Source organism: Aquila chrysaetos, chromosome 5 (genome assembly GCF_900496995.4).
Source record: "Aquila chrysaetos chrysaetos chromosome 5, bAquChr1.4, whole genome shotgun sequence".
NCBI classification, from domain to species: domain Eukaryota; kingdom Metazoa; phylum Chordata; class Aves; order Accipitriformes; family Accipitridae; genus Aquila; species Aquila chrysaetos.
The window spans coordinates 60,547,301-60,567,604 of NC_044008.1; the positions used below are offsets into that span (position 1 = coordinate 60,547,301).

At 41.3% G+C, this 20,304-nt stretch overlaps 1 protein-coding gene across 6 annotated transcripts; it reads left to right on the forward strand.

Annotated features, from left to right (window-relative positions):
- The first annotated feature begins 408 nt into the window (after positions 1–408).
- On the forward strand, positions 409–18,330 carry KIF23 (kinesin family member 23). 6 transcript variants are annotated; one of them, XM_030015683.2, is made up of 24 exons: positions 409–572; positions 665–734; positions 906–1,034; positions 2,485–2,590; positions 3,299–3,435; positions 4,117–4,226; positions 4,830–5,000; positions 5,958–5,999; positions 6,430–6,542; positions 6,686–6,807; positions 7,355–7,457; positions 7,797–7,876; positions 7,967–8,086; positions 8,606–8,765; positions 9,315–9,482; positions 9,724–9,881; positions 10,259–10,432; positions 11,142–11,321; positions 11,737–12,003; positions 13,986–14,216; positions 15,280–15,362; positions 15,659–15,740; positions 15,858–15,928; positions 17,518–18,330. In XM_030015683.2, the coding sequence occupies exons 1-24, from the start codon at positions 562–564 to the stop codon at positions 17,531–17,533; spliced, it is 2,904 nt and encodes a 967-aa protein (XP_029871543.1). In that variant the 5' UTR covers positions 409–561; the 3' UTR covers positions 17,534–18,330. The 6 variants fall into 6 exon arrangements, with proteins under 6 accessions (XP_029871543.1, XP_029871544.1, XP_029871549.1 ...); XM_030015684.2 differs by lacking the exon at positions 5,958–5,999 and having other exon boundaries at positions 11,698–12,003; XM_030015685.2 differs by lacking the exon at positions 11,737–12,003 and having other exon boundaries at positions 411–572.
- The last annotated feature ends 1,974 nt before the right edge of the window (positions 18,331–20,304 follow it).

The window sequence follows — 20,304 nt, forward strand, 5'->3', positions numbered from 1 at the left end:
TTCCCCGAGGCAAGGCCTGTCTCCGGCCTGCAGGCCCACCTCTGGGCCCACCCCCAGGCGGGAGCACCCCCAGCCCGGCCCCGGGGACCGCCACAGGCCGCAGCGAGGCCCCGGGGACCGCCACAGGCCGCAGCGAGGCCCCGGGGCCGCCGGGGCTCCCCGCGGGCCCGGTCCCACTTGATTTCGGTGTTCCCAGGCCCCGGGCCCGCGGAACCGGGGCTCGCCGTCCCCCCAACCCCGGGTCCGCCGGCACCAGCAGGGGGCGCCCGCGGCTGCGGGCGTCGGCCGTTGACGTCGCCATGGTAACGCTTGCTGCCTGCGCCGCCGGGAAGGGGGCGGGGCTGGGGTGGAGTGCGTCACCGCCACGTCGGCGCGCGCTGCGCGGTGACGCTCGCGGGGGCCGCGGCCGCTGATTGGCTTGATTTGAATCGCAGCGGGCGCGCGGGCCGCCGGTCGGAGGCAGCGCCGAGCTTGAGCGGCAGCGCCCGCCTCTATCGCGACTTTCGGCTCCTCCCGCCTCGATCGCGACTTTCGGATCCGCCCGCTGCGGCTCTCCGCGACATGAAGGCGGCGTAAGTCGCCCCTCCACCCCTTCAACCCCCTCCTCAGCCCCTGTCCGGCGGCGGGCCCCGGCCCGGCCCTCACGCCTCCCGTCTTCTCCCAGTAGGGCCAAGACGCCGCGGAGGCCGGCGGTGAAGAAGCCGTCCAACCCCAGCCTGAAGGATCCCGTGGGGGTGAGTGAGGAGCCGCCGGGCTCGGCTGAGGCGGGGGCGCCGGGCGGGGAGGGGCCGCTGGCCCCCGGTGAGGGGGGGTCCCTGGGGGCTCGACCTGCTGCCGCCCCTCGGGGCTGCTCTGAGGGACGACGGGCTCTGTGTGTGTCCCCCCTGCCCCGTCCCCTTCCCCAGGTGTACTGCAGGGTGCGGCCGCTCAGCCGCCCGGACCAGGAGTGCTGCATCGAGGTGATCAACGAGACCACGGTGCAGATCCACCCTCCCGACGGATACAGGATATTCCGCAACGGGGAGTACCGGGAGGTAACGGCCTGGGGCGGGGGGGGTTGGGCAGCAGGGAAATCCGCGAGCGTGTGCCCTCTGCCTTGGAGCTGTGGGCGGTTGAAGGGGCTGCCTGCAATTAGGGAATCGAGGTCCTTTTCCCTGCTGTGGCTGTTTTCCGCTGGCTTGGGGTGTCTCCGGCAGTGTGCAAATCAGCAGTTTGCGCACTTAGAAAAGCGAATTTTCAAAACCAGGAAACCATCTAGAGCAAAAATGCACCCTTAGCCATCAAATATATTCTCCATATACGACAAGGCTGCTTCTCCAGGGCGGCGGAGGAGGATGAAAAGAACAAAAGCAAAGCTGGCAAACATTTAGACTGCTCAAAGGACTTTTCTATGTAGGATTAATTGAAAGAAACCAGCTCTAAGCTAAACCAGACACAAATGACTTAACAGTTGATTTGTCCCAAAGTTAAGTTGGGCAAAAAGCAATATGTTTCCCTATTTACAGAATATGGGGGTGGAGGGTGAAGCTGTAGGTTATGTGCACAAAGTGGTGAAATGTCATGAATTGTGGAAGAGTAGGCAGCGGGTCACGGAGTAGTTCATATGGTTCCTTGATCAATACAAATGTTTCCTAGAAAAGGAGGGTTTAGATCATGCATACAGAATGAGGAGCCAGAGTATTGTAGCACAGAATATGATTTGGTAGTGCAACAGTTAACCGCAGGTTGCCAACACAGTGCTGTAACTCAAAATGTTGCAAGGTAATGGTGTTTCTAAGGCGGGTGGGGGGGGAGTTAGTTGGGATGTAGAATACTTTGTTTCTGATTTCAGCATGGGAAATTCTTATAGGAAGTACATAAAGTGATCTTCAAAGGCTTAAATAAAATAGGCAAAGATTAATTAAAAGTTTGGTAAACAAACCTTTGCTCAAAAACTTAAAAATCAGATATTTATATACGGAGATGTTTTGATTGAAAAGTGACCAGATTCATCAAAATAAAAAAAAGTATACTGAAAACCTATGACTGGAAACTGAGGCTAGACTGGAAAAAGACACAAGCTTAAAACAAAATGATTAAATACTGGAACAACTCGACTGTGGCCACTGTGGGTGTTCCTTTGCCCAGTGCTTGTGTAGCTTATGGTGGGAGCACAAACAGAAATTCAAGCCTGAAGCTGTAAATTGTGAGATTCTCTAGTCACTGGGGTGCCAGGCTTTGTGATCGTTATGGTTATTTCTGGACTTGAGCTCTGTGAAAATGAGACAGTTGCTACTCTTCATTATGCACAGCTTATTCTCAGAATAGTTACACTGGAGCAACTGCCCATGTTCAAACACTGGTATAATCCTAAAGTAGAATCTTTATCATTCTGGTAAGCTGATGGAAAGCAGTTCTAAGGTATGAAACAACAAAGCACTTTGAAACAATGGACTTCTTAAAGGGAAACTTAAGGCTTAGGACAGTGTATCTTCTTTTCTTCAGACACAGTATTCATTTAAAGAAGTGTTTGGCACCCTTGTTGTTCAGAAGGAGCTCTTTGACGTGGTGGCTAAACCTCTAGTGGAAGATCTCATTCGTGGGAAAAATGGTAAGCAAGTACTTATTCTCTACCACTTTTCTGTATGTCTACCATGCAGTTTCTTATATTGCTATGATTTCATATGTCTCAAGGTTTCCTAGCTTGTCTAGGTAAAAACATGTATACCTTGTTTGCAATGAGAATAGCTCCCCTATACAACATCCTTGGGAGGTCTTCCTGCCTTTCATTACTTCTGAGCCTATTTACCTTTGTTATGATGTGCACGTTACTTGTGTCAAAGTCTCATCTTTTTGTACACCATTAACTGGAGAAGCTTTTTTTCTGCAGAAAGGGATGACTTACCCACCTAAAGACTGACCACAGAAATCAATTTATAGGGCTTGGTCTCCTGGGCATGGTTCAATATCATGGTGCTTGTCCTTGCAGTATCTGGCTTATGTTAGACTCCTCAGTAACAGTCATAACAAATGAGCCCTCTACACCTGGGACTTAGTGGCTTCCTTCCATTTTGGCTTCCAAATGCTCTCTCCCCAGAGAGGGTGATAGGTACTGTCAGTTATAGTTGAAGTGGCTATCAATGAGATGCAAACACTAGTGATGACAGTGGCTTTGATGGGCTGGAATAGTTAACTGTTGAAAAGGAGTGATTGTTTTTTCCAAATACATTTGACACGGGGAAAGACAGGACGTGTGATTATAACTGAGCTTTCTTTTGAGACAGCAAGCGTGATGGCATAACTTTCCTGTCCCTCCTAGGTCTCCTTTTTACATATGGTGTGACAGGCAGCGGGAAAACACACACCATGACAGGATCTCCTGGTGATGGAGGACTTCTCCCACGGTGTTTGGATATGATCTTCAACAGCATAGGACCATTCCAGGCCAAGCGATTTGTGAGTAGTTTTGCACTAAATTCTTCATGCCGTTGCTTATAACAGCCTATAAACCCTAAACAAAATGTTCTGTTCAAAGTGTTTATCTCCTGTCTAGTCATGTGACTGGAGCACTTTAATAAGAAAACCAACCAAAAAAAAAAAAAAAAACCCCACTCCCATGAGATGTGAAGAGTAAGGCCAAGGAGGCAGGCATAGCAGCTAGGAGGGATGTTTCATGAAGATGTACAGTCTGGCTATCCTTATAATTGCCGCTCGCTCTTTAATTAACTTTTTTAAAACAATAAAAAAGGAAAGAGGAAGCTGAGTTATAGAATGAAATCCTGCCACAAGATACAAAAGCCACAGGAAACCATATCTAAAATAATACAGGGCGTGATGTGAGGCTTTTCTTGTGGTGAAAAGTCTCTGGATTTTGGTTATCTAAATATATTTGAAATAGTACTGAAAGTCCTTTCCTTGGTAGCATGCTAGCTTGGGAGCTTTTAAGAAATACTGTTGTCTTGGAAATACCTGTTATCTGTCAGATCTACTTTGCTTTAGCCAGCAGATAAAGCATTAGTGAGGGGCATGGTATTTGCTGGTTGCTAGACAGCTTGATTAAGTAATTTGTTTTGCTGGCTAACACCTTATGTTCTCTAGTGTTTTTCATTATATTGTCTAAACATACTCACTGCTCAGGTTTTCAAGCTTGATGACAAGAATGGTGTGGATGTTCAGTGTGAAGTAGATGCTCTATTAGAGCGCCAGAAAAGAGATGCCATGCCAGTTCCAAAAACTCCATCTGGCAAGTAAGTAACTATTGTAAGATACAGAATGAATTTAGTCAATGTAAATGTTGTTCTGAAATTGTGGTTTTAACTTACCTTGGTCTCTTTATCCTTCCCTTGAAGAAAGAAAATAAAAATATTAATGGAAAGCTAGTATATTTCATGTGGTTTGAGCAATTGCATAACTAAGTATTTAGATTAGAAGACTTAGAATCAGGCAACAGAAGTCTATTTTTTTTTTTGTACCTGTTAACCCATGAGTAAAATGCTGTGACTTCACTGAATAGGAATACTGTGAAGTTAAACTTGGGGATATTTTGCTAAATAGTGGGATTTCTGAATGGAGGATAGAAATGCTGACTATCCAGGAATTTTGCAAGGCATTTCTTACTGCAGCTGAGTACAGCAGTGTCAGATGAAAGTTTATCTACTTAAACTTTTCAGAGTGCTTTTTTTTAATCTGATGAGACTGGATGCCTTGTTGTTAATTGCTAGTGTGAGCACTTCCATACTTAAATCACGCTATCTGTTAGTAGACTTGCTTTTTAACTATATAGTCCCTGTCTGACATGTTAGCTAGCTGTGGATGCTCCATTACAATCACTTATTGTGTGTGTTCAACAGGCGGCAAATAGATCCAGAATTTGCTGATATGATCAATGTGCAAGATCACTGCAAAGTGGAAGAAGTTGATGAAGATAATGTCTACAGTGTCTTTGTCTCCTATATTGAGATCTACAACAACTACATATATGACCTCTTGGAGGAAGCTCCCTTTGAGCCTATAAAACCAAAGTTAGTTTTATGAATATTGTTACTCCTACTTCAGTTTCACTTTGGGGGGAACTACAGTGTTTTTACAGCTGTAGTCTTGGCGAGTCTGGTTCAATTCATGGGAATCACCTAAAAAAATCACGTGAAAAAGGTGATGGCAAAGGAGTCCAGACAATAGTATTTAAGTGTGCCAAGTACTGATGGTTGTTCTGTTGCTGCTAAGACTTGGTGCTGCCTTCCCCATTATAATGGGAGATTAATAAGCAAATATTTAATTTGTTAGGCAGTGTGTTGTATCCCACTGAGATTCTAAGTCTATTTGTGCTATTCTGTGAGTACTGTTCCTAGCAGGTGACTGCAACTTGTAGAGTAAGCCACTCCTTAGCTGACACTTTTCCTGGAAACAGTGTATTGGGCAAAAGTAGCTATTTTGTTGTTGCTTTACAGTTAATGCAAGTTTGCATATTATTTCACTCGATGTTAGTAATTTCCATAAAAACAGAAATGAATTGTCTTATAAATGAAATTCCGGGTATTTTTTGGAAAGGTGTGTACTTGGCTGATGTCTAAAATCAGTAAATCTTGAAGACTGTCAGAAAAAACAGTCTGCAAATTGAACTTAAATACATTTTTTTAAAATTCTAAATCCATTAAAGAAAACCCTGTGCCTGTCCAACGGTACATGTGTTAATTAAATAGTTGGCTGATTTACAAAGACTATCTACAGCAAAACATGCTATGTCTCTGAAACCTCAAAAGCTGTCTCCAGGGTACTGATTTGAAAAGGGTTTGAATGTCTGTGAATGCTTTTTAAAGAATAATAAAATTATTTGGTTTAGTATTGTGCTTATGTCCAAAAATTGGCCTACAGAGAATCTGGGATTATTTCTATTTATGGAAACAACAGTATATTATATATGACAAGATTTTAGACAAAAGCTGAATGATTTAATATTTTTAACCCTGTCTTTTTGGTAGGTGGAACAATTGCAACACTCCTGTGCGAAATGGTGACTTTATGTATGTGCATAAGCATATTATTCCCAATATTGAAAAGTGAAATTTCCTATTAGTAGAAGCAGAAAATAAATGCAGACTGACTCCCTATCTCTTCTTGCTTTACTAGTGAATATAGAACGCTGTTGAAGCCATCTTGCTTCTGTATGCATGTAGAAAAACAATAGCTGCCACCCAAACCCATGATTTCCAATAAGAATTGCAATTAAACCTAGCTTCTAAATTAAAGCAGTAGCTGAAGTGTAACTAATCTTGGCTGAATGTGTGTCCATGTACTTGTACTTCCTCTTCCACCTGCTGTATGGATAATTGACACGTCCAGTCTGAATTTTGTACTTAAACAAAAGAAAATTTGCATGGCACGACATTGTGCAGAAAACTCCACTCAATTTTAGTGTTTTTTTGTTTGTTTTATTTCCTTCTTGTCCTTAAGACCTCCACAGTCCAAAATACTTCGTGAGGACCAGAATCACAACATGTATGTCACAGGATGCACGGAAGTAGAGGTGAAATCTACAGAAGAAGCTTTTGAAGTGTTTTGGAGAGGTAAATCTTAGAATATAAATTCTTAAATTCAGTACAGATGTGTAACCCTTTATGGTATTATGCTGAAAGCAGAATTGGCTTTGCCAGGTGGCAAGTCTGTTAAAACAGTTTTTTGGAGGGATTGTTTTTGTTGTTCTAAACAGGTCAAAAGAAGCGGCGTATTGCAAACACTCAGCTGAATCGAGAATCTAGTCGCTCTCACAGTGTTTTTATAATAAAGTTGGCTCAGGCACCCCTGGATGCAGATGGAGATAATGTGCTACAGGTGAATTCCAGGGGAGGACATTAAAAGGAGAGCTCTGCGCGCGCACGCATGTATATATGTAGGTTAGAAAAGGTGGTGAGCCTTGCAGCATGGCCTACTGAAACAGTTACTGTGTCTTGAGCGTTAGCAATTTCACTTTGAAGGAAATAAAAATTATTAAAGTTCGAGTCTGTGACAGAATGAAAGTAGGGCGTTAAAATAGAGTGCGAAGCTGCTTTTTCCTTTGATTTTTACCTCTGCTTCTTTTGAGCAAAAACTGCTAATCATAAACTTGAAGGATTTGAATGAGCACAGCTGTTATATCTATCTTGTGGCCCAAGACAGAAGGGATCTGCTAAACTTGTTCACAAAAAAAGCTAGTGGTGCACAGCTTCTTGCACTACGGGCTAGAAAACACCCTCAGTCTTTATTTAAAGGCGCAACACATATTCTTTTTAAGTGTGCATGCTGGTTTAGGTTTGGGGGGTGGGGTGTTCCCCCACCACCACCCTGTTAGAAGGAATATAGTGCTAATCATTAGCCTAACATAATTTGTTTTCTGTAACAGGAGAAAGAACAGATCACTTTAAGCCAGCTGTCTTTAGTTGATCTGGCTGGAAGTGAAAGAACTAATAGAACAAAAGCTGAAGGGAACAGGTTGCGAGAAGCAGGTATGTACCACTTTTTAGAGAGCCTGGTAATTTTATGTGCTAATATATGCTCATATTAGTCTTGTCTCCTAGTAAAGACATCATAGGAAAAATTGAAGGGTTCTGTTATGAAGTTTAGTTGTCTGATCTGATGACCTTAAATCCTCCAGTTTGGAAACCAAAAGTTTTTAGTAGCAGTTATTCTGATACTTCAGTTAATTAGAGTAGTTATATTTGTTACAAATAACTTAAGTCCAGGCAATTTATTCTTAAGTAAACTGCTAAATAATTTGGGAACATGATCCAAATGGCTGCTTATAGAGTTCTTTGTCTTGTGTGTGTTTGTTGTTTTTTTTTAAGGTAATATTAATCAGTCACTAATGACATTAAGAACATGTATTGAAGTTCTACGGGAAAACCAGATGTATGGAACAAATAAGGTATGCAACCCATTATCTAATTATCTCTTGATTTGATGAAGATCTGGTGTAATGAAAGCTTACTAGATCTTTCATTTACTTTATTTTAAGATGGTTCCGTACAGAGATTCCAAACTGACTCATCTCTTCAAGAACTATTTTGATGGTGAAGGAAAAGTGCGTATGATTGTGTGCGTTAACCCTAAAGCTGAGGACTACGAGGAAAGCTTGGTAACTTCCTTGCAGATCTTGCCTCATTTCTTCCTCTTTTTCATGTTTATCACTGAATTCTTGTACTTCTTTAGTAGAGGAGAGGAAAGATAACTTTTGTTGCTTGGGCACATCAGGTAATCAAATACAATATTGTAGGGCAAATGTGTCCTCTAAGTCTTGTTTTTCCTCTTAAAAATGACAACTGCTACTTGCTTGTAAAATAGGAAAAGTTTCTCTTATCTGCAGAAGTCCAAATAGCCATATTTAGGTGCTTAATCCCTACTATGACAGTACTTGCAAAACTTCAACTATCTGCACAGTCGGTTTCACGGTTCCTTGGGGCTGAGGTTGGGGAGGTGTTACAGGAAGGTTTCTGGATGTTCCACTTTAGAATCACAAGCTATCTAGCTGGGAACTACTTGAGATTATAGCTTGATAATGTGTCCTCTAATATTGTCCTAAAAATATCACTTTCAAACTTACATTGGACTGCTTCTGGTTAGTTTTGTTGTTAAGCTTGCTTTTGTTCTTTTGTAGCAAGTCATGCGCTTTGCAGAAATGACCCAGGAAGTTGAAGTTGCAAGACCTGTTGATAGACCGCTCTGTGGCTTAACACCAGGACGGCGCTTTAGGAATCAGGCCTTCAGAGAGGAACTCTCCCGGAAATTGGAGATGCGGGGTGGTCCAATAAATGGAGGTAAATGCTGGAATGCTAGGAGATTACAGCACAGTTTTTTCTGTTAGGAGTTGAAGGCCATTTTAAAGCAAATTATTTGAGCCTTGGAACTGCAAAAGGAACTTCATTTAACTGCTAGTTGTGTGCCTTCTCTGCAATAGGCATTGCTCTTTTCATACTGCAGTGCTACTTGTAGTATAAACCCAGTTGCTGTGTATGTCTTGAGGTAATTCTTTGTTATTGGTGATGAGTTGAATTCATGGTCCCATTATTGCAGCTCCTGAAAGGAAATTGGGCTGAGGATGATATTTTGATGTTTCTGTATGCTTAGGGGCTACTTTAGACATCAAGAGCTGCCTGGAAGTTTTATAAAGCAATGAATCAAGAATGCCACATTTAATTTTTTCTCCACACCGTTATCTCCTCTGAAAACTTCTAGTTATCATTAATTATTCTAAGTCTGTCTGCTTTATGGTACTGTGGAATGAATGATCTGTGGGTGTACGTTGTCAAATGGAATTTTTCTGTTCTGTAGCTTGCTGACAGACTTTCTTGGCTTTAATCTTGCAGAAACAGAAGAGCAATCTGTTTCAGAAATGTTTTTGCAGAACTTTCCTCCATTGCCTTCATGTGAGCTATTGGATGTTAATGATGATCAAACACTTCCAAAGCTTATTGAAGTCCTGGAAAAACGCCATAAACTACGACAAATGTTGTCAGAGGAGTTTGCCAAAAACGGTAAGAATTTGAATATCAGCGTGGAGGTAGATATTTTTTTTGGCGCCCTTATTACTGCTACTCAAGGGATCTCTTCTGTGCCAACATGAGATAAGAATCTTGTCTAGATTGATCACTTAAAACCCCCTTTTTTTTTGAGGTAAGGAAATAGCTGGTAGTGTTAAATTGGTAGGAGAAAAACAGAACTGCTTTTGATATTATAGAGATATGGTGAGAAGATAAAATATCAATTCTCTTGCAGTGCTTGCATTTAAAACAATGCTGCAAGATTTTGACTCCAGTATTGTATCCAAGGAAAACTATATTCAAGGGAAACTGTCTGAGAAAGAGAAAACAATAGCAGGACAGAAAATGGAGCTAGAACGCCTGGAGAAGAAAATTAAAACTTTAGAATACAAGGTCAGTTTTTTTCATTGTCTAAAACTAAGCACAAAACGCATTTTCTGTGTACCATTTAGCAAGCTTCTGGGCATCTGAAGTTGCTTGCAAGATGGATATCAGAAAAAAGATTAGAAGTATTTTGTGGGGAACTTTACTGAACACTTAGTTTTTTGGCTTTTCTTATGAGGTAAGACTTTTCTTAATACATTAAGAAGGGCAACTTAAAGTTGTAAAATTTCTGAAACTTTTTGGAATGTGGACTGTTTCTCTGGGTGTATTTGTACAACAGCTAATATATTCTAGTATATGTTAACAGTCAAATATAACCAGCAATTCTGGGCTTAGATGGTTGCACTTCTGAAAAGCATAGCCAAGTCCTTCCTCTCTTCCTCCAGATTGAGATTTTAGAGAAAACCGCAACAATTTATGAAGAAGACAAGCGTAATCTTCAGCAAGAACTAGAAAGCAAGAGCCAGAAATTGCAACGTCAGGCTTCTGACAAGCGTAGGTTGGAGGCACGATTGCAAGGCATGGTGGCAGAAACAACCATGAAATGGGAGAAGGAGTGTGTAAGTACACTGCCATATTTATTAGAAATGGGTAATGGAGCAATGCTGGGGGGAGTCGGGTGGCTTGTTTTTGTGATGGTTTTTTATATAGTAGTACCATTAAAAATGGAGGTGTGTTTGGCTTTAATTATAGACATGGAACAGACATTTTGAACTTAAATTTTATAAATATGGTATGATAAGATAAATTCCTCAAGGACTTTCGGTGCAGTTAGAGCAGCCCTCTTAAGCACTGTGTCACTTCATTTCAATGTCTAGAATTTGTTCTTTTGGGTTAGTGGCACTCTAACTAAGGAGTGATTCCCTTGTTCTGTGGGTTCTCAGTAGAAGCCTAGTGACAGGGTTTCCCCTTTAGCCTCATGTAAACTCTTGCTCAGCTATCCACTTGACAAGCAATAAGGAAAGGAAATCTGAGGGATTAACTTTTACTACTGCAGGACTGTTTACTACTTCAGGATGATTGCTAGAACTATAGTTAGACATGTTTCCATTTGTCATAATTTAGGAAGCAAAATGGTTATGGCATCAAATGTATTATTTTATAACCTGGAAAGTCTTTAGCTTGATATGTCGTTATCTCCAATAGCTTGTATCTCAGTGGGGAAGAATTTCATTCCACATGGAATATGCAATTCCCTTCAAACCTTCAGCACAATTGCTTGTGCTTTTGTGTAACGTACTTCATGCTTGTCCTCACTTGTCTTTGTAGGAGCGTCGTGTAGCAGCAAAGCAGCTGGAGATGCAGAACAAACTTTGGGTCAAAGATGAAAAACTGAAGCAGCTGAAGGCTATTGTTACTGAACCAAAAAATGAAAAGCCAGAGAGACCTTCACGGGAGAGAGACCGAGAGAAGCCTGTGCAGAGATCAGTGTCTCCTTCACCAGCACCTGTAAGTTGCCTTTAAAACACTTCTTGATAGAGGGAAAAGCATATTTATAAGAATGAACTGAAGTGCAGGCCAATTCTTTTTAGAGGCTAGAAAATAGTTCCCAAGCACAGAATTTGGATAACTTAAACTTGCTTTGAATTCTTTGTCTCCTGTTGTATTTATCAGTGCTCTTTATTCATGCTCCTACCTTCTAATGCTACTCTAGTATTGGAGGAATAGCTGATTCTTAATGCTGTCACTGCAACACAATACCTCTCCAAAACAATAAGCTTGAATAGCTGAATTGGCATCCTGCACATTGTCAGTATTCATTGTTTTATTGCCTTATAAGTCAACAGTTCTGTATGTTTGCTAATTTCTTTCCCGTTCTCTCTAGCCTTCTAGTAACTTTATTACTTGGGTCCCTAACACCCAGCGGCACATGAGCAACCCGCAGGTGCACAGACGTTCTAATTCTTGTAGCAGCATTTCTGTGGCATCCTGTGTTATGGAATGGGAGCAGAAAACCCCTTCGCACAAGCATACCAGTGGCACTTCTAATGCAAGGAGTAGACAACAAGAACCAGAACAAAGTAGAGACTATAACACCTCAGACAGAAGGCGAGGGATGTGCTGGACTGGAGTCATTGAGGTTCCCAGGCGTAGAGATGAGCTAGAAATAGAAGAGGATCAATGCTGCAGGGTTAGTGCTGCTCCTGTCAAAAGCTAAATGTAGCATTGCTTAGTCTGACTTAAAAGCTCATTACAACTGCTCCCTTACATTGAGCACCCCTAACATAGATTGGAGTTTTCCCCTAAATGTATTTCTCATAGGACAGTACTGTTTCAAAATTGAGTCTACTCACTCTCTTTGACTTCTTAACTTGACGTTTGGAAACTCCTTAAAAGCAGTGTGTGTATTTCTTGCTGGCACCTAGATGGCACTGGTAAGGAATGCTGAACTAGCTAGACTTTTTCTCTAGCTATGAATGTCCTTGTGTTTTAACTTGTGTCTGTCTCCTCAGATCTATCTTGCAGCCTGTAATTTACCATAGTCTGTTTGGGCAGCTTAAAAGGTGGTCTTATAAGCCATATCTGCAAATGTCTACTGGAAATAGTGCTTGGACAAAAATCTCACTTGTGTGACTGTTAACTTTCACTCTCTTAGAATAGTCTTCCCTAACTTTCACATCTGCGTTAAAACTGGGGGCTTTGCTTACAGGTGGGAGACTTTTTTCTTCATTAAACTGGTGCATGCAAATGTTTGTATTGGTGGTGTCTCTATCATGTTATAGTGGTGTCGCAGTGGCTCAGGTAAATCGAAGAGAATTGTACAACTCCAGCCTCTTGAGAGAGCTTCTAAGGAGGAGGAAAGTTTATCATGGTACAATTCATTTTTGAGAGTATTCTCAAGACTTCTGTCACTTGCTGGCCCTTTGAAGTCAGGGACATGCTTTTAAGCAAATGCTATTCCAACTAATACATGAACCACTGTCAGCAGAGTAAGGGATGTGGTCTCTGCCACAGTAAAATGTGACCAGTAGTAGCATGCCCTCTCCTTACAATGTAACTTCTAAGGCACCTTGGCAGAATTGTTTCAAAAAGTCGTCAACGGAAACAAGTACTTGCCCACTAAAAGTGGGGGAAGAAAGTACTGAAGTGTGTTTTGGTTTTTTGTTTTTTGTTTTTTTTTTTTTTTAATTTATTTTATTTTAATGGAAGATTTTTGCTGAAAGCCACACTTCCCTATATATGTTTAATTTTTAAGAGCTGCTTTAGCCTTGTAAGAGGTTTATCTGTAGAGGGTACAGCCAATCTCTTGTCTGTTGGTCAAAGAAATCCTAATTGATGCTCATCACCTGAAAATACAGTGGATGGGATTTGCATTCATAGGTTTGGGTTATTAACCTCACCATGATTCAGAGGTGTCTCAAATTAGTGTGTAAATGGAACAGAGAGAGTCTACAAATACTCTTTCAAAAGCCCATTCAAAGATCTTGAAGGGACCCAGGTTTTTGTTTTTAAACAAGTTTCCAGAATGTTCTGATTTTCCTGAGCAACTGACAATAATGTTCATAAAATAAAAATACAAGAACTTCAATCATTTTTCATGGATTTCCAACAGCTGAGTTCAGAAGTGATAGCACTAGAGCAGCGGATGCTTCCTCTGCTCTATTTACTCAGAAATGTTATGAGGTCTTGCATCCTTTAGAGATGTTGGCAATCCATACTCAGTCTGCTTCCTTTGCTACCTCAAAAATACATTTTGATTCATGAATGCATCCATGGGAACAAATGTCTCTTTTCTGGTCGGTTAACACGTTTGTAGCAATCTGTTTTGATTTGGAAACTCAGGAGAAGCATTACCGAAAATAATATATTCTTGAGGAATATCCTCCTTGAGGAAACTCTTACTAGGTGTGGAATGCAACAGATTGGATATAACAATTACCTAAAATTTACAAGAAATAGGAATTGGCACAGAAATAATCTGTTAATAATTTTATGCAAGGCTCTTGGTAATGGTGCCTTTCAGGATGCACTCTGAAAACACTTCAGGAATAAACCTTTGATCTTCATACAAACGTATCTTAACCAGACCTGCAAAGTTCACTTCTGCTAATGATAACCTCTGAGAGATTTACTGTGTGCTGATTTCTTCTGATTCTCTTCCACTCTGATCAGAATGCACCTCCAGTTCGCCTCAGACACAGACGGTCGCGCTCAGCTGGGGAGAGATGGGTAGATCATAAGCCACCTTCTAATCTGCCCACTGAAACAGTCATGCAGCCACATGTCCCTCATGCCATCACAGTAGCGGCTGCAAGTGAAAAGGCACTAGCTAAGTGTGACAAGTATATGCTGACACACCAGGAGCTAGCCTCTGATGGGGAGATTGAAACAAAACTAATTAAGGTAAAACAAACGCCTTTGTTGTAAACTTGTGATAACCCTGTCAAAACCTATTTCTGGCAATCTGTTTGTGCTACGGGCTTACTGGCTTGTGAAAGGGTATGTTTGACTCAATCTTTTAAGAGATTTGATTTGAAAGTTTTGTGCAGTTGGATTCAAGGGAGCTTTTAGAGTCTGAAAATACTTTTCTTGAACTTTGTCATTACTTCATAAAAACTTTTACAAGCTTGTTTATCTCGGTCACTGTTTTCCTTGAAAGTAATTAAGGTGGTTTTTTTTTTCCTCTAGTAAAATGCAATAATCCATTTGTAATTAAAGTTTCTTAGACTTGTGGCTGCAGCTAATCTTGTGGAGTCAGTCTTGTTGGAGTGATATTATTTGATTTCCACTAGCAGTATGAGTAAGCTTGCTGCAGTGATGGATGCTCGAATGCTCCAGGACATAATTTCTAGTAGTCAACTGACAAACAAATTGGTGAGACAGTCTACACTTTGAAAGCTTGCAATGTTTGTGTCCCAAAACACTGACTGTACTTACCTAAGGCAAACTGAGACCTCTTCGTAATTTGTAGCAAGAAGCTTTTGGTTTATTTTTCCTACAGTCACAGGCCTTCCAATATTGTCTTTTTTCTTTCTGAGTTTTAGAAAAAGCTCTCACTCCTGTAAGGTAACCTTGTACGTTCCAGCGATGTTGCCAAAAGCAAAGGCTTGCATAGCTGACCACATACCTGTTCATGCTGTGGAATGGAACTAAGCCTATGACATGTTTTCTGTAGTATTACTTGGTCATCATTATCATACAGTAATCTTTGTCATCGTAGTGACTGCTCTATGGGTATCTTGCATGATCATCAGAACAGATGGTGTTCACTCTTTATTGTCCTGTGTTTAATAAGAGAAGATATACAATGGGGCAGAGTGTATTTGTGCACATATGCTTGCTGGCTACTAACCTGCAAGGAAATGACAGTTGTAGGCACCTAAGTTTTCACATGAAACCGGTGCTGTAGCTATCATACTGACCTAGTGACTGTACCTTAACTACTTTAACTGCTTTTGGTTTCCAGGGTGATGTTTTCAAAACCAGGGGTGGTGGACAGGCTGTGCAGTTCACAGAGATAGAGACTCTAAAGCAAGAATCTCCAACCGGGTGAGTTGTGGTCTTAATTTTAGGTTCTGACACTGCTGGAGATATGCAACTCCAATCGTGCATATGTAACCGCTTCTGGTCCAAATAATTGAACATAAAGTTGTTGCATCTAACTTGAAATCGTATAAAAGTAATTCAGAGAGGCTTTATAGATACTGTAGCTGCTTTTAACGTTGGTCTGCTGCTGAGACCAAGGTATTTATTTAGAAAGTATAAAAAGTATTCTCTCCTGTATGAGAATCTGCCAAAATACATGACACTTATAACTTCTTTTTTTCCCTATATACTTCTTTCAGTCGAAAGCGAAGATCATCCCCTTCTAATCCTGACCCACCTGAGGGTGCTGCAGACTCTGAGTGGACTGATGTAGAAACCAGGGTAAGCTAAAAAGGAAGAAGGGGGACATCTCATGCTTGGTCTGGATGAGAATTTGGGGTAATGCTGATAGCTAGGTGGGGGGTTAGCAGTGAAGACTGATTTTCTGTGTCTTCTCAGTGTTCCGTGGCAGTGGAGATGAGGGCAGGATCAGCTCTTGGACCTGGATATCAGCATCATGCTCAGCCCAAGTAAGTGCAGCTCTCCTTTGTAGCTGGGGTATTACACTCTCTTTCCTGATAATATCTAAAGTGAGAACTTCCCCCCCTGCACCCCCCCCTTGACCTTGCTGCCCTTCCCGCTTTAGGTTTGGTGTGCATACCTCCTTATTGCTGTAGGATAAGCAGACTTATTCAATGTTGGAAACTGGTGACAGGGTAGATCGGTAGGAGACTCTAAGCAGAAATATTAACTTGTCTTCTCGGTCAAAGTCTGGCATTCAGTGCAGTGAGCAGAATGTCAGGTTTGATCTTGTGCTATCTTGACTGTGAAAAGGTGGGAACTGTAGGATGCCTAGCAGGTCCAGACTGGCATAGGGTTAGGGATTGCAGGGACAAGGTACTAAGCTGTATTCCCTCTTCTTCTGCCTCCCTAGCCTCTATCAGTTGCTGATGTAGTAAAATGTATTCATTTTTATATCTTTAGACAAATTTAAATTAAATAAGGTTACAAATACCTTACTATTCATTTCAGTATGGTTTAGGGAGGAGGAAACCGAGGCAACTGTAGGATATACCTAATGGTATACTTGAATGTAGCTCGTATTCCAGCTGCTACCTGCTGTGTAATTGTAAAGGCACCTGCTAAGGAAGCATGGACTCTAGTCATGCTAGAAGAAACTTTCTGCTTTTTCAAATGCATAGATAACAGTCTGAATTCCTCAAGGCTGTCTTATCATTCTTTACCGTGGTGGGATCAGTGGTAGGTGCACACATAAATGCAAGCTTACCAAATCAGAAGTCCCAATTTCTAGCAAAAGGTCCAGATGATCCTGCAGTTTGTAAGGCTAGTGCCCAACACTTGAGCCCCCATGTCTAACAAAACACTTTATTGAAAAAAGAAATGCTTCAGATAAGATAGTTTTGTTAAACTAGGTGTTGCAGAACAGAATTCAATATCCAGATTTGCCGTCTTGCACATAGATGCTGGCAGTGCTCTGGAAGTCACCTATTCAGCTCAGGGGAATAAAATCTGCAGTTTTGCAAGAGATGTTTACAGGCAGGAGAGGGGCTGGAGAGGTAAAGAGGTTTCTATGAAGCCAAAATCAACTAAACTTACTGCATTTGGAATCCAAAAAGTTTAGAACTTTGGTGGAAGGGTATTTTGGAGAGTATCTGAAATCAGTAATCCCTCTTCCAGATAAGGTGACAAATTTGTGCCTCTCATCATGTTAGCATATACTTTATTACATCTCTTATTAGAAACTGGGACCTGCTCAAGGTGCCTACCGCTACTTACAGCCTTGTAATACAGTAGTAAATCCTTTAGTTTGCCTCTGTGTTGAGTTGGAGCTTGTATTAAAAGCTTATTAAATAATTTAAATAAAAATTTGCTCTATGCTCATGGTTTTCTAAAAAAGAAAGCAAAATACAAGTGTTTCTTGATAAATAAGCTCTTTAGTTTTCTTGTGTTAATTGTTGCATTTCTTAGCATAGACGTATTAGTGTGAGAGACGTATACAGCAGAATAAGTAAATAGGCTATTGACTACTGTTAAGGAAAACTGCTGCTGTGTAAAATCTGAAAGTTGTTTGTGGCTTTTTTTTTCTTTCCTTTTTTAGGCGAAGAAAGCCGTGAACTTAATGTACCACTGCGTTGGAATCCTCTTGATTTTATCAGACTGATGTAATATCTGCTGCCAGTGATAAACTTGATAAAAACTGCCTTGTTATCAATCACTACAGGCTTATATTTATATAACGGCCTGTGCTAGGCAATGGTTAAATGGGAGATACTTCTTGCAATCCTAAAGAAGCCTATGTGTGGGTGTGTATATTTTCAATAGATGTAGGGAGGTTCTGCCATTGTGTCCTCTGGACTTCTGAAGAACACCTTCTGTCTCGTATGTATGAAGCCCTTGTTATTAAGCTGTATCTTTATAGACTAATGACACAAGGCTTTTGCCTTGCATATTTTTTCTTTTTTTTTCTTTTTATAGTGCAAAATACTTCTGTCCTGGTTACTATCCCTTCCTCGTCAGGTCCTCTGTTTTGAAGAGGCATAAATGCTGCTATTTATTTAGATGCAGTAACGCACTTTAAGCGTGTTTCTATGCCATTTCATATTTTATTATAACTAGCAACAGCTTGGTAATATGGATTTCTTCTTGAAAGAATTACCTTTGATTATTTAATATGCATATCAGCTTGTGAAAACATTTCAATCTTCAAACCTTCATAGTAACGAAGCAAGAATACTGATATGATGAGTAGTGGTGACTTGACATCAGATCTACTTTATTTTGTAGTGCAAGTAAATAAATGTTTTACATCTGTAGATATGGGGTAAAAGGGTAATTTGCTCACAGATATGGTGAGAACTTTGTATGTGTGGTTCTGCAAACATGTTAAAATAAATACTTTTATTCAATGGCTCTTCCAAGCCATGTTCTTGTTACTTACGGGAATGCTAAGCTACAGGAACTAAAGGTAAGTGTCGCAGCATCTTGACTGTGTCGCAGCACCTTGACTGTGTCTTGTGCAAAGAGCTATGAATGAATGCACTTTTAGGGATACTCCTGAAGTTTAAACCAAGGAATCTGCTTGGATCCCAAGATATGTTCTGGACAACCTTATCTTCATGTCTGCAAATTGCTTTCAAGGGCACTTGGTTCCATTCTGAATGACTGACTGCCTTGTTAAAAGATATTGAATCTTTGAGCTTTTTCCAGCATAAGAAAAAGCTTTTGTTACTAAGTAGTTTAAAAAGCATTTTTATAAAGCCTAGGGGATTTTTTTAAAACTTTTTTTTTTTTCTTTTAAGGAAGAAAACGACCAATGTGAGTGCCTGTTCATAGCTGCTATAAACAAATTTATTTTCAGGTAGGCCATGAAAAGGCTTATGTTCTAAAGAAACATCATCTTTTCCACAGGTCTCCTAGGCCTGCAGCTGGAGCAGAAAGCTGTACAGCAGCAGGAATGGCTAGCGCTAACACTGTCTGCTGTGGTAGTCTTAGCAATCACCTAGCTAAAAGCAGGCTTGATCATAATCACTCTGAGAGCACACAAGACAGAGCATCATTATTCTATTGTCTTGAGCAGGCAGCGCTGCTTAATGGTTTCAGAGGCTTTCCGCATTGGTCTGGGAAACAAGAAGTCCTACTTGAAAAAGCTACAAGCTTTGTGTGGCAGGCATGCATTTGGCCAATGTGTGTTCAGGTTGCCAGTTGAAGTACAGTTTTGCTTTTATTTACTGCCTGACTAATTAGTTAAATGTAGTGCCTAAGAACGGAAGAAAAACCAATGAGGGGACAAACCAGCCTGAAGAAACGTGTGGGTTTGTTTAAGAGGCTTCTGTGAACTTGAGCTCGACAGGCAAATCCCGTGCTGCCTGTCAATGGAGCAGTGGGAAGCCGAGCTGCATGGTGAGCTAATGCCACTAGATGGTGTGGAATAACCATCAGGGGCTGGGGCTGGATCCCTCTTCCTCTGCCCTGCAGGGAGGTAGGCTTTGCCCTGGGCATGGGGCAGGGAGTTCCTTTTTTTCCACCTTGCGGTGTCTTGGGATATCCCTAACCTGGGCAGTGATTCCTGCTGCCACCCATCTTCCTGCCTTTTGCTGCTACCCTGTGGGAGGATAGGGATAGGAGGGGCAGCTAACAGAAATAATGATGAAAGACACTTAAACAAGGCCTATGCTCCTATTTCTGGGATTTAAATTAACTCCTTCACATAGACTAAAATAATTAATCTCCTATTAATGATGAGCAAGCTGTCAAAAGCATTATCACTTTGATTTGGATTCAATCATCCTGTCATCAGTTTAAGTCATATTGACAGTGTTACTGGGGAAACCTGGGAGGGAGATGAGAAACTGATACTCAGAACTTTGTAAAGGAAATGTAGTCAGCTACAGAGCATGGCTTCATTTGGGTTGCTTCAAAAGCAATGGGAAAGGCATTCTGAATTAGCTCTCAAAATGCTGGTTTTTGTATCACTGGTGGCAAAGGACGCACGGCCAAAGTGTTTGTTTCTCAGTCGTTGCCAAGGTCTGTATTTTGATGCACAATGTTTTGCAAGAGCTTTGCTCAGAAATTTCGTGTTTTGAAGGAGAAAGCTGTTAAGCACAAACAAAACGGTCACTGCAGCCACCTTGTCCTATTATAAAGGTTAATCAAAAGTGCAAATATAAGACCTTGGTGAGGAGGATATCTGTCCTTGCCAGTGCTGTGAGGAAGGTGGCAGCATGATAACAACTCGTCTCGAGTCTGTGACTTGTTCTTCATGTGCTTCAACTGCCCTTGAGGTCTATCGCTGAGCTAACTGTGCTGCCTCATGCCTCCAAGCAGAATTTAAGGGTAGGGTGAAAGCTGGGCTGCTCTTTCTGGCTTGAAGTCTTGACTAGTCATC